Raw genomic sequence first — 12,217 nt, 5'->3', positions numbered from 1 at the left:
TCTCTCCCCCTCTCACCCCCCCTCTCTCTCCCCCACTTTGTCTCCAGCCCCTCTCACCCCTCTCTCTCCCATCCCCCAGATCTCACTCTCCCCCCCCTCTCTCTACCCACCCCCACATCTCTCTCTCCCCCTCCCCCTTTTTTCCCCCTGGTGTCTTGCAGCCCACCCACTCCCCTACTATCCCTCCCGGCCCCAGTCTCTCTCCCCCCAACCCCTCTCTCTCCCCCTCCCCTTTCTCTCTCCCCACCCTCTCTTGCTTTGTCTCGCCCATCCACTCTGTCCCTCCCCCACCTGTCTCTCCCCCTCTCTCCCATCCCCCATCCCTCTCCCCCTCTCTCTCCCACCCCCCACCGCATCTCTCTCTCCCACCCCCCACCGCATCTCTCTCTCCCACCCCCCACCGCATCTCTCTCTCACCCCCCACCACATCTCTCTCTCCCACCCCCCACCGCATCTCTCTCTCACCCCCCCTCCTCCCCCTTTTTTCCCCCTTGGTCTCTCTCAGCCCCCCACCCTCTCTCCCGGCGCCAGTCTCTCTCCTCCTGACCCCTGCTCTCTCTTCCCCACCCCCTCTCTCTCCCCCTTCCCTTTCTCTCTCCCCACGCTCTCTCACCCATCCACTCTCTCTCTCCCCACTTACTCCCTCCCTCCCCACTCACTCACTCACTCCCTCCCCACTCCTCCTCCCTCCCCCAATACTCCTCCTCCCCCTCTTCCTACTGTCTTCTTCCCTCCCTCCCTAGGCTCCCTCACCCCTCCCTCTCACCCCTGCCCCCACTGCAGTCCCCTTGTTCTCTGGGCAGGTAACGTGACCAATAGAAGTTTGCTTTGCTGGCAGCGGGTGCTCCCAGAAGACCACGTCACCAAGAACAACTTCCATTAATAAAGGGCTTTTATTATCATACAGCATCTTCAGAGTCTGAACCCAAACAGTGTGTGGGTGCCAGAGACCCAAAGCTCATCCAGAGAGACTGGTTTCTGTTGGGGACTTAATGCAGGAGAGGGAGAGGTGCAGAGAGGCACAGCCACCAATGGTGGAGGGATGGGAATGGGAAATAATCAAGAGGCTGGAAGTGGAGGAGCGCAGAGATCTGGGAGAGTGGCTGGAGATTACCAAGTGGGGAAGGGGAGAAGCTGCAGAGCGATTCGGAAAATGGGAATTTTAAAACTGAGGCAGATTAAGAGGGGGCAGCAAGTTATCTAATGAATATTAATTTTCCCGTTTATTTTGTTTTAGGCAATGCCGTCAACAAAAAGACTCATCGATGTAAGTGTTCAATGTGTCTACTGTCATGTTTCACATGCAGAATAATGGGACACGGTGTCCACAGTTATTGTATTGAAGGCTTGTTATCTTATCCAGGGGTTCAGAGGACTTTTATATTATAGAATAACAGATCCCCAGGAGCGGGTTACAGGCTGGGATCTAATCCAGGGGCTCGGGGGGTTTATATATAGAATAACAGATCCCCGTGAGTGAGTTACAGACTGGGATCTAATTCAGGGGTTTGGGGCAATTATATATAGAATAACAGATCCCTGGGAGTGGGTTGCAGGCTGGGATCTGATCCAGGGGTTTGGAGGGGGGGGGTAGGCGTGGGGGGGGTGGTTATATATAGAACAACAGATCCCTGGGAGTGGGTTACAGGCTGGGATCTAATCCAGGGGTTTGTGAGGTTTGTATATGAATAACAGATGTCCAGGACTGAGTTACAGGCTGGGATTTAATCCAGGGGTTTGTTTACCTGTTGGCTATGAGATCTGTTACCATTCAGTCTGTTTGAGTTGGTGTATTGACTGTGCCTCTGCTGGGGAACTGTTAAGTGCGTCTTTTTGCGGAGTGTGTAACAACGGGAGCATCTTGTCCCTGCTGCTGTGAGTGCTCTCACTGCAGGGTTAACACCTGAGTATAGTTCACTCAGGTGTGAGGGGTTTGGGCAGGCGCACCTGGCGATGTCCCTCGCAGAGCTGAGCAGGCTAAAGGGAAATTGAATAATGAAGTTCAGAATCAGGAGAAGGGGGGTGTGACAAAACGCTTGGCGGAGGGAAGACGGGAGGGGAACAGACTGGTTAGGAGCAGGAGTAGGCCAGTCGGCCCCACTGTTCAACAAGATCACAGCTGATGTGACTGTAACCTCAGCTCTACAAGGTCCTCAACCCTCAGTAATCTTTGACCACCTTTTCCTTGTCGAGAATCTCTCTCCACCCCGGTCCTAAGAATATTCAGAGACTCTGCTTCCACTGCCCCTCGAGGAAGAGGGTTTCAAAGAAGCACGGACTTCGCCTTATCCCCATCTTAAGTGGGCAGCCGCTCATTTTTAAGCAGTGACCCCTTGTCCTAGATTCTGCCTCAGGAGGAAATGTCCCATCTTATTGAAACATCCTCAGGACCTTGTGTATCTCTGTAGGTCCCCTCCATTCTTCTAAGCCAGTAGCTACAAGCCCAGCCAGTCCAAACCTTTCCTCATGAGACGGCCTGCCCGTTCCAGGTATTAGTCCAGTAAACGTTCTCCGAACTGCTTTCAATGCCTTAACATCCCTCCTTAAACGAGGAGTGCATGACCGTGCACGGTACGCCAGATGTGGAATCTACAGTAACAGCGCCAAAGGGGATTGGGAGGGGAAGGAGACATGGGGGGAGGATGGGAGGAGGAGGACAGAGGAAGCTGGGAGAGGAAGAGAAGGGAGAGAGGAGGGGAGGGGGATGGAGGGAGAGGAGGAGGGGAACGGAGGGGGAGAGAGGAGGGGTAGGGAAATGAGGAAAGGGGAGGGAGGAAGGGTAGGGAGGAGAGGAGGGGGGAGGGGAATGGGGAAGGGAGAGGAGGACGAGGGTGGATAGGGAGAAGAGGGGTGGGAGAGGATAGGTTGAGGGGAGGGCAGTGGGAATGACGATTGAGATCTGGTGCCTGAAGAACCGCCTGGAGTTGGAAGGGGAAGGTAACCGTCGGAAGGACTAACAGGCAGGAGACCTCCCCGAGGTTCAGCTTGTCCGGCTGGTGTGCCAGCAGCCTGCACGTGCTCCCCCTCCCTCTGCCGTTTTCCACCCACCCCCGCCCACAACAGCCAGCCTGCTCGTATCAGAGCTTGGGGAGGGGAGGGGGCACAGGTGCCAGGCGTGTGCTGGGCAGGAAACAGCTGCTTGAGGCCCCCATCCCCCCGACAGCCCAGACCCTGCCTGAGTGAGGTACTCCAGAGCCCTAGAGGCAGGCTCCTCCTCTCCCCTTCACCCACACCCCCACCTCAGTCTCAGAGGCTGTGACTTCACAGTGGGGAGAGGGAGATCAGGGTCACCGAACCAGAATCAGGTTTATTATCACTGCCTTAAATGACATGAAATTTGTTGTTTTGCAACAACAGTACAGCAAAAGCATAAAAATTACTATAACTTACAAAATAAATAAATAGTTCAAAAAAAATAATGAGGTGGTGTTCATGGGTTCATGGACCGTTCAGAAATCTGATGGCAGAGGGGAAGAAGCTGTTTCTGAATCGTTGAGTGTGGGCCTTCAGGCTCCTGTACCTCCTCCCCAACGGTAGTAACGAGAAGAGGGCATGTCCTGGGTGGTGAGGGCCCTCAGTGATGGATGCCGCTTTCTTGAGGCACCGCCCCTTGAAGACGTCCTCGATAGTGGGGAGAGTTGTGCCCGTGATGGAGCTGGCTGGGTCTACAACTCTCTGCAGCCTCTTGCGATCCTGTGCATTGGAGCCTCTGTACCAGGCTGTGATGCAACCAGTCAGGATGCTCTCCACCGTACATCTATAGAAATTTGCAAGAGTCATTGGTGACATACCAAATCTCCTCATACGAAGTAGAGCCACTGGCGTGTCTTCTTTGTGATTGCATCAGTGTGTTGGGCCCAGGACAGATCCTCAGAGATGTTGACGCCCAGGAACTTAAAGCTGCTCACCCTTTCCACCACTGACCCCTCAATGAGGACTGGTGCGTGTTCTGCCGACTTCCCCTTCCTGAAGTCCACAATCAATTCCTTGGTCTTGCTGACGTTGAGTGTGAGGTTGTTGTTGGAACACCACTCAACTAGCCAATCTATCTCACTCCTGTACACCTCCTGGTTGCCATCTGAGACTTTACCAACAACAGGGGTGTCATCGGCGAATTTATAAATGGTGTTTGAGCTGTGCCTAGCCACACAGTCATGAGTGTATAAAGAGTAGAGCAGTGGGCTAAGCATGCATCCTTGAGGTGCGCCTGTGTTGATAGTCAGCGAGGAGGAGATGTTATCACTGATCCGTACTGACTGTGGTCTCCCGACGAGGAAGTCAAGGATCCAGTTGCAGAGGAAGGTACAGAGGCCAAGGTTTAGAAGTTTGATGATTGGCCGTGGCCAGCAGCTCACAGCCAATCAGAGCCAAATCTAATCCAGGGGGTCAGGAGGGTTATATATAGAATAACAGATCCCCAGGAGTGGGTTACAGGCTGGGATCTAATCCAGGGGTTCGTGGGGTTTATATATAGAATAACAGATCCCCGGGAGTGGGTTACAGGCTGGGATCTGATCCAGGGGTTCGGGGGGTTTATATATAGAATAACAGGTCCCCGGGAGTGGGTTACAGACTGGGATCTGATCCAGGGGTTCGGGGGGTTTATATATAGAATAACAGATCCCCGGGAGTGGGTTACAGACTGGGATCTAATCCAGGGGTTCGTGGGGTTTATATATAGAATAACAGATCCGCGGGAGTGGGTTACAGGCTGGGATCTGATCCAGGGGTTCGGGGGGTTTATATATAGAATAACAGGTCCCCGGGAGTGGGTTACAGACTGGGATCTGATCCAGGGGTTCAGGGGGTTTATATATAGAATAACAGATCCCCGGGAGTGGGTTACAGGCTGGGATCTAATCCAGGGGTTTGGGGGTTTATATATAGAATAACAGATCCCCAGGAGTGGGTTACAGACTGGGATCTAATCCAGGGGTTCAGGGAGTTTATATATAGAATAACAGATCCGCGGGAGTGGGTTACAGGCTGGGATCTGATCCAGGGGTTTGGGGGTTTATATATAGAATAACAGATCCGCGGGAGTGGGTTACAGGCTGGGATCTGATCCAGGGGTTTGGGGGTTTATATATAGAATAACAGATCCCCAGGAGTGGGTTACAGGCTGAGATGTGATCCAGGGGTTCGGGGGGTTTATATATAGAATAACAGATCTGCGGGAGTGGGTCACAGGCTGGAACAACAGGGAAACGCTGCCCCATTTCTGTCCTTCTCTGTGTGCCTGTGGCATCCTTTCTGTCCATTCAGAGGGCAGTTAGGGGCTGGGCTTAGTGTATCACCCTCCTCACCCCATTCCCCTCCCCACAACTCCCCCTCATCTCACAGCCCAGCGCTCCGTCCTCGCCACCCCTCGCGCAGCGCGGAGCTCCCTCTGCGTTGCCCTGGGAACCTCTACCCAGTGTCTGGAGTGGGGCTGAAATCCATTAACAATTCCCAATTCCTTGTTGGGGCTGGGGAGAAGAGGGAGAGGGGAGAGGTTGTGGGACTGACTGGGGTAAGACCTCGGGGAATGTGAGGGAGCAATCGGATTGGGAGTAAAATGGCGGGGAACAAAAGGGTAGAATGTGCGGGATTAAGTTAATGGAGATGGTGCCAGACCGGCTGGGAAGTTTGGATTTCTCCCAGAATTTTTCTGAGCCCCCTGTGCTGCAGGACCCTGGGCTTGTGGTTGGCTGCTGAAGACGTCCCTGCCGCGGAGAGTGGGCGTTGTACACAGCGAGCGTCAGAGGCTGTTAAGAGGCTCTACGCAGCTGGCTGTTCAGTGAGTGGGTGCTCAAGCAGCCTGTGGCTTCGTAGCTCAGCTCAGGTGCCTGCAGAGTTGAGTGAAGCTCAGCACACAGGAGCCTGCTGCCTCCCTCCTCCTCACCACCTCCCCTCCGCCGCCTGCTCCACGGGAGCCTTCAGCCCCAGCGATGAGAGGTAAGCACCTTTCAAATCCGTAGCCGAGTGGACCATCCAGCTTTCAGTGCCTATTTAGAACCTCCGCCCCTCCCCGCACACTGTTTTCCCCTACAGTGTAGATCCGTCTCCTATTAGACATCTCCATTGGCTCATAAAGCGGACCACCACCATCAAGAAATTCTGCCCTCCTCCCCCACCAATCACCGTCTCCCTGGTCACCTTCTTTCCTGGAAACCCACCCCCAAGTCCGCTTGGCCAGAACGGCTCCATTGAATGTCCTCTTAACCTGCCCTGGTCTAAGCAGGGTGCCAGTTTCTCCGGGTAACCGAGCTCCCCCATTCCCCAAGGGAACCTCCTCCACACTCTCCCCGAAAGGTTTTGATCCCCTCTCCCAAGTGTTAACTCCAAATGTCGGATACCAGGCTTGGGGGTCTGAGGGCTAGTATGGTCCTGTGCTTCAGTACTTTGTGTGTGTTGTGTGTGTTTTTGCATTAAAGCCAATCTAGGTTTAATGATCTCCTGATTTATCCTGGCACCTCCAAGGTCTTGTGTCCCTCTGAACACACACTCCTTTGGAAAGGCTTTCTCCTTTTCTAACACAGAGGAGAGGTGGGGTTGGAGGGGCAGGTGAGAAGAGGGTGGACAGAGGGAGGGACGGGGAGAGGCAACAGAAAGAGGAAATGGGGCAATGGGAGAGAGGCAGGGAAAAGGAGATGGAGAGAGGGAGGTGGGGACGGAGTTGGGGGGGAAGGGAGAGGAGGGGGAGTGAGGGTGGGAAAGGGAGACTGGGAGGGGACAGAGAGGGAGAGGGATGGCCAGAGAAAGCTGGAGGGAGAGGTGGGGATGGAGTTAGGGGAGGGGAGAGGGATGACAGTGTGAGGACGGGTGGTCAGGGGGGAGAGGGGTGGGGTGTGCTAGAGAGGTGAACGGAGGGAGGGACCAGGATTCCACGACAAGAGTTCTCCACATGAACCAACCCTTAGAAACCAGGCCTCCTCAGGCCTAGCCAGTTGCCTAGCAACGTACAACCCAGGCCTGTGCCTAACTCCATCTCTGCTTCTGCGCCACTGTGCGCTGGTGGTGGAGGGAGTGTGTATGGGGGGGGGGGTGGTGGGGTGGATGGGATGGGGTGCCAATCAAGCAGGCTGCCTTGTCCCAGATGATGTTGAGCTTCTCGAGAGTTGTTGGAGTCGCATTCACCCAGGCAAGTGGAGGGTGTCCTGTCACACTCCTGACTTGTAGATGGTGGAAAGGCCTTGATGTGAGACACTTGCCACAGTCTGCATAGAACAGAACAGCACAGGAACAGGCCCTTCAGCCCACCATGTCTGCTACGACCATGGTGCCAATCTAACTAATCCCATCTGTCTGTCCATGGTGTACCTCCCTCCATTCCCTGCCTGTTCATGAGTCTGTCTAAACACCTCTTAAACGTTGCTATCGTACCAGCTTCCACCACCTCCCCTGTCAGCACATTCCAGGCACCCACAACCCTCTGTGTAAAAAAAAATTGCCACTTAAGGGACCTTTAAACTTCCCTGTCCTGATCTGCTTTTGTAGTCATGGTACTTGTGATGTCTGGACCAGCTGAGTTTCTGGTCAGTGGTGACCTGTAGACATTAATGTTGGGGAACTTGGCGATGGGATTACAATGGAAAATACATCCTCACACACCAAGAGAAAAGAAATTGTGGCCAGCTATATAATATGCTTGTGGAATGAGTATATATCAGGTAAATAAAAAAAGCAATGCTGGCATTTTCTGTTTTTGATTTTGTTACAGATTTCCAGACTATGCAATTTTTTTTTTGCTTTTCAAATACTAAGTGAATTCTGCAGTGTACGTATTTGGTAGTTGGTTTATTATTGTCACATATACTGAGATACAGTGAAAAGCTTTGTTTGCATGCCCTCCAGATAGATCATTCCATACATAAGTACACCGAGGTTGTACGAAAGGGGGAAAAAAACAGAATGCAGAATATAGTGTTACAGCAGAGAAAGTGCAGTGCAGGCAGACAATAAGGTGCAAGGGCCACGACGAGGTGGATTGTGAGGTCGGGAGTTCTTTATCATACAATGTCCGTTCAAGAGTCTTTCAAGCTGTCCTTGAGCCTGGTGGTTCGTGTTCTCAAGCTTTTGGATCTTCTGCCTGACGGAAGGGGGGGAGAAGAGAGAATGATCGGGGTGGGAGGGATCCTTGATTATGTTGGCTGCTTTCCGGAGGCAGCAGGAAGTGTAGACGGGGTCAGTGGAGGGGAGGCTGGTTTGCGTGATGGACTGGGCTGTGTCCATCAGCAATTTCTTGTGGTCCCGGGCAGAGCAGTTGCCGTACCAAGCCTCAATGCGTCTGGATAGGATGCTTTTTATGGTGCATCTGTAAAAATCGGCGAGAGGCAATGGGAACATGCTGAATTTCATAGCTGGAAATTATATATTTCCAAGAAATAGGAAACCTGTAGGATTTAGAGGACGGTTTATGTTGGACTCCTGTCAGAGGCTTGGATGGACTACACTAGCACAGTGCGGTCATTAATTTACTGGATTAACAATCAGAGACCTGGATCATCAGTTTGTTAAGTTCAAACCCAACCATGATTGTTGTGAGTCAACTAACTTAAATGTTGGGATTGAAAAGTTTGTAGCACTATTGGTTTGGCAAAGAAAGCTGCTGTGGTCTTGTTGGAGAGAGACAGAGATCTGCTCTTCTTTACCCAGTGACACCCATAATCTCCCTCTGTCTATTTGGGGGGCGGGGGGGCATTTGGGGCTGCTCTATTTAGGGTGGGGCATTGAGGGAGGGACAAGAAGTGACAGTGAAATCCACACCCCGTAAACACAAAACCTGAAGGGTTCTGGGCTCCATGATATGGGAGTCAGGGGACGGTGCGCCAAAGGGTTAGCAGGGCTAAGTTCTAAACCATCGGGATAGATTAAACAGGTTGGGTATCTTATCTCCAAGGGCAGATACTTGGAGAAGGGCAGGCACTTAGAGAAGTTACAAAGGTAGACACTTAAAAGGGCGGACACTTAGAAAACTCCTTCCAAAATAATCCTTCCAAAATCTAAAAAAAATTTAAACAAAATCCTTCCCAAAAAAACACTTGAGGTTGGACACTTAAAAGGGTAAACACTTAGAAAGATCCCTCCAAAAATTGGAGCCCATTGATTTCAACCAACAAGGAATCCAGATGAAACATCTTTGCCCCAGAAAGTTTGTATCCAATCTCAGATGGACTTCTGTGGGTTTTTTTTTGTTTTTTCTTGTAAAAATTAGGTATAATTTATGTTTACTTTATGTTTTTCTTGTGAATGTTGTGCACCTGATGCCATGTGCTTGTGGTGCTGCTGCAAGTAAGTTTTTCATTGCACCTGTGCACACATGGACTTGTGCAGATGACAGTAAATTTGACTTTGAATTCTCCATCAATTCCAATTCCCGTCCCTCTACCCTTGGCAGCCGTGCCTTCAGCTGCCCGGGCCCCGAGCTCCGGAATTCTCTCCCTCAGCGCCGCACCTCTCTCCTCCTCCAAGACACTCCTGACACCTCCATCTGATCGGGCTTTGTGTCTCCTACAATACCGTCCACTGGGCTTCTCTCTGTTAGTGCTCCCAGTCCTTGGGACCTTACATTGAGCCAGGGTTGAGCCTGCCCCCACCCACTGTGGGGCTGCTTGGTTGCCCTGGCAACAGGTGAACAGGCGAGGGAGGGGCTGTGTAGTTGCGGTGTGCTGGGTTGATTCTTGTTCAGGAGTTTTCGGTGATCAGCATTTTTTACTTCCTGACAACAGCCTCAGAGAGTCTCAGGGTGCCTGAGAGTGTGAGGAGGGAGGTGCCCTGAGGCTTCGTCCCTGGAGGGGAGGTGGCCAGCCCTGCTCTCGGGGGTCACCTCAGCCCCAATGCCGAGCCACCCCTACCCCCCACAACATCCCTGTGCCCTAACACTCCTGACACCAACACTACCCCAACACAGGGTTTTGGAGGTACTGAGGTTGAGGGTTTGTTGGGTTGTAGAGGTTGAGGGTTTGTTGGTTGTAGGGGTTGAGGGGAGTTGGGTTGTAGGGGTTGAGGGGAGCTGGGTTGTAGGGGATGAGCGGAGTTGGATTGTAGGGGTTGAGGGGAATTGGGTTGTAGGGGTTTGGGGTGTAGGGTTGTAGGCATTTGGGGAATTGGGTTGTAGGCATTGAGGGGAGTTGGGCTGTAGGGATTGAGGGGAGTTGGGTTATAGGGGTTTTGGGTGTAGGGCTGAAGGGGTTGAGGGGAGTTGGGTTGTTGGGGCTAAGGATAGTTGGGTTTTAGGGGTTGAGCAGAGTTGGGTTGAGGGGTGTAGGATTGTAGTGATTTGGGGTGTAGGGTTGTAGGAGTTGAGGGGTTTGGGGTGCAGGGGAGTTGGGTTGCAGGGGTTTAAGCTGTAGGGTTGAAGGGGTTGAGGGAAGTTGGATTGTAGGGGTTTATGGTGTAGGTTTGTAGGGGTTTGGGAGTTGGGTTGCAGGAGTTTAGAGTGTTGGGGTTGAGGGGAGTTAGGTTGCAGGGTTTGAGGGGAGTTGGGGGTTTGGGGAGCTGAGTGAACCTTCTGATTCCTCTCTTCCCTGTCCGTCCCTGCTTGTGTCTCTCCATCAATCTGTTTCCTTCTCCGCAACCCCTGCAACCCAAAACCCTGCAACCCCAACAACCCCACTCCCCTCAACCCACCTCCCCTCAACCCTACAACCCAACAGCCCGCAACTCCTGCAGACCATTTATCCCACAACCTCCCAACCTCAACACCCAGCAACAACCCACATCCCCACCTGTGGATACCCCACTCCCCACAACCACTCCCCAACATCCTCGCTCCCCCAACACACCCCCACCCACGACACCCTGACACCCCACCCCTACAACCTTCTGATCCCAGCATCGCCCTCTCTTCCCTTTCCCTCCCTCCCTGTGTTTCTTCATCACTCCCCGTTCCTTTCCTCCCCCCTCCCCCCTCCCCCCTCCCCCCTCCCCCCTCCCCCTCCCCTCTCCCCTCTCCCCTCCCCTCCCCTCTCCCCTCTCCCCTCTCCCCCCTCCCCCCTCCCCTCTCCCCACAGCCCCACCACAGAGGAAGCCAAGGGTTCCAGGTTGAAGGACGAGGGTCACAGCTGAAATAATGTTCTTCACGCTGCTCGAGTTAACACTTTGGTTTCTGTGGGAGGCACTTCAGACTCTTGCTCTGAGAGGCAGCTCTGTGGTGACCGCTTGGGTCAGATGTGTTAACCAGAGGCTCCCGAGGGGTTACACTGAGTGATGTTGATGACAAGCAAAGGCCGACACAGGAGGCTGCAAGCAAGCTGCCTGCCCTGGGAGCCAGCTCGCTCAGCCCCACCCTCCCTCCCTCCCCCCGTCCCCTTCCTCCCCCCCTCCCCTTCCTCTGCCTTCAGCCCCCCCCACCCCCCCCCCCCCCCCCCATTTTGCTACCTCTGGCACACTGAGCACCCTCAGCCCTGCCTTTCACAGTCTTCAAAGGGACTTAAAACGCAAGGAGTGTAGAACGCAATCCTCCTGCCTCACGCCTCCCTCCCTCCATTTCTAATTATCTCTCTCCATCCCTCCTGTCTCACCCTCCCTCCCCCTCTCACCCTCCTACTCCCAATCCTCTGTCCCTTCCTGTCTCTATGACCTCCCTCCCTCCATCCCCGCTCCTCCCCTCCCTCCATCCCCGCACCTCCCTCCCTCCATCCCCGCTCTTCCCTCCCTCCATCCCCGCACCTCCCCTCCCTCCATCCCCGCTCCTCCCTCCCTCCATCCCCGCACCTCCCCTCCCTCCATCTCCGCTCCTCCCTCCCTCCGTCCCCGCACCTCCCTCTCCTCCCCTCCCTCCCTCCATCCCTCCCTCCCCTATATCTCTTCCTGAACCATCTCCCCCTCTCTCTCCCCCCCTTTTTCCTCCCTCATTCCTTTCATCTGTCTCTCTCTCCCATCTTCACTCTCTTCTCACCATCCCTCCCTCTCTTTCTCCCTTCCTTCTGTCTCCTTCCCTATCACTCTATGATCTCCCTCCCTCGCTCCTCTCCATCTTCCTGCCCCTCTCTGTTGCACTCTCCACATCTCTCGTGCTCGAATCTACTGAATTCACCAATTTTTTATCTCTCTAAATCTCCCTTTTCTGAGAAAGATCGACCAGAGCACCTTCAGACTGTCCCGAAGCACCAATGGGCTGCTGCCCTTCTGCGTCTTACGCTGACCACAGTCAACATATTTTGTCAGCGGTGACACGCTTTGGGGCTCTGTCCCTATCACCCTACCTCTCACTTTTTCTTTCTCTCTGCCTTCC

At 53.5% G+C, this 12,217-nt stretch overlaps 1 protein-coding gene across 1 annotated transcript in view; it reads left to right on the top strand.

The window, feature by feature from the left end:
• Positions 1 to 12,217, top strand: part of LOC127587465 (nuclear receptor ROR-alpha A-like) — a 70,216-nt gene that overhangs the window by 32,269 nt on the left and 25,730 nt on the right. Inside the window, exon 2 of the mRNA XM_052045802.1 lies at positions 1,238 to 1,267. Within this exon, the coding sequence (XP_051901762.1) occupies positions 1,238 to 1,267 (30 nt within the window). The remainder of the gene's footprint in view (positions 1 to 1,237; positions 1,268 to 12,217) is intronic.

The sequence above is a fragment of the Pristis pectinata genome, chromosome 40 (assembly GCF_009764475.1).
Source record: "Pristis pectinata isolate sPriPec2 chromosome 40, sPriPec2.1.pri, whole genome shotgun sequence".
Taxonomy (NCBI): domain Eukaryota; kingdom Metazoa; phylum Chordata; class Chondrichthyes; order Rhinopristiformes; family Pristidae; genus Pristis; species Pristis pectinata.
This window is presented reverse-complemented; position numbering and strand designations above follow the sequence as displayed.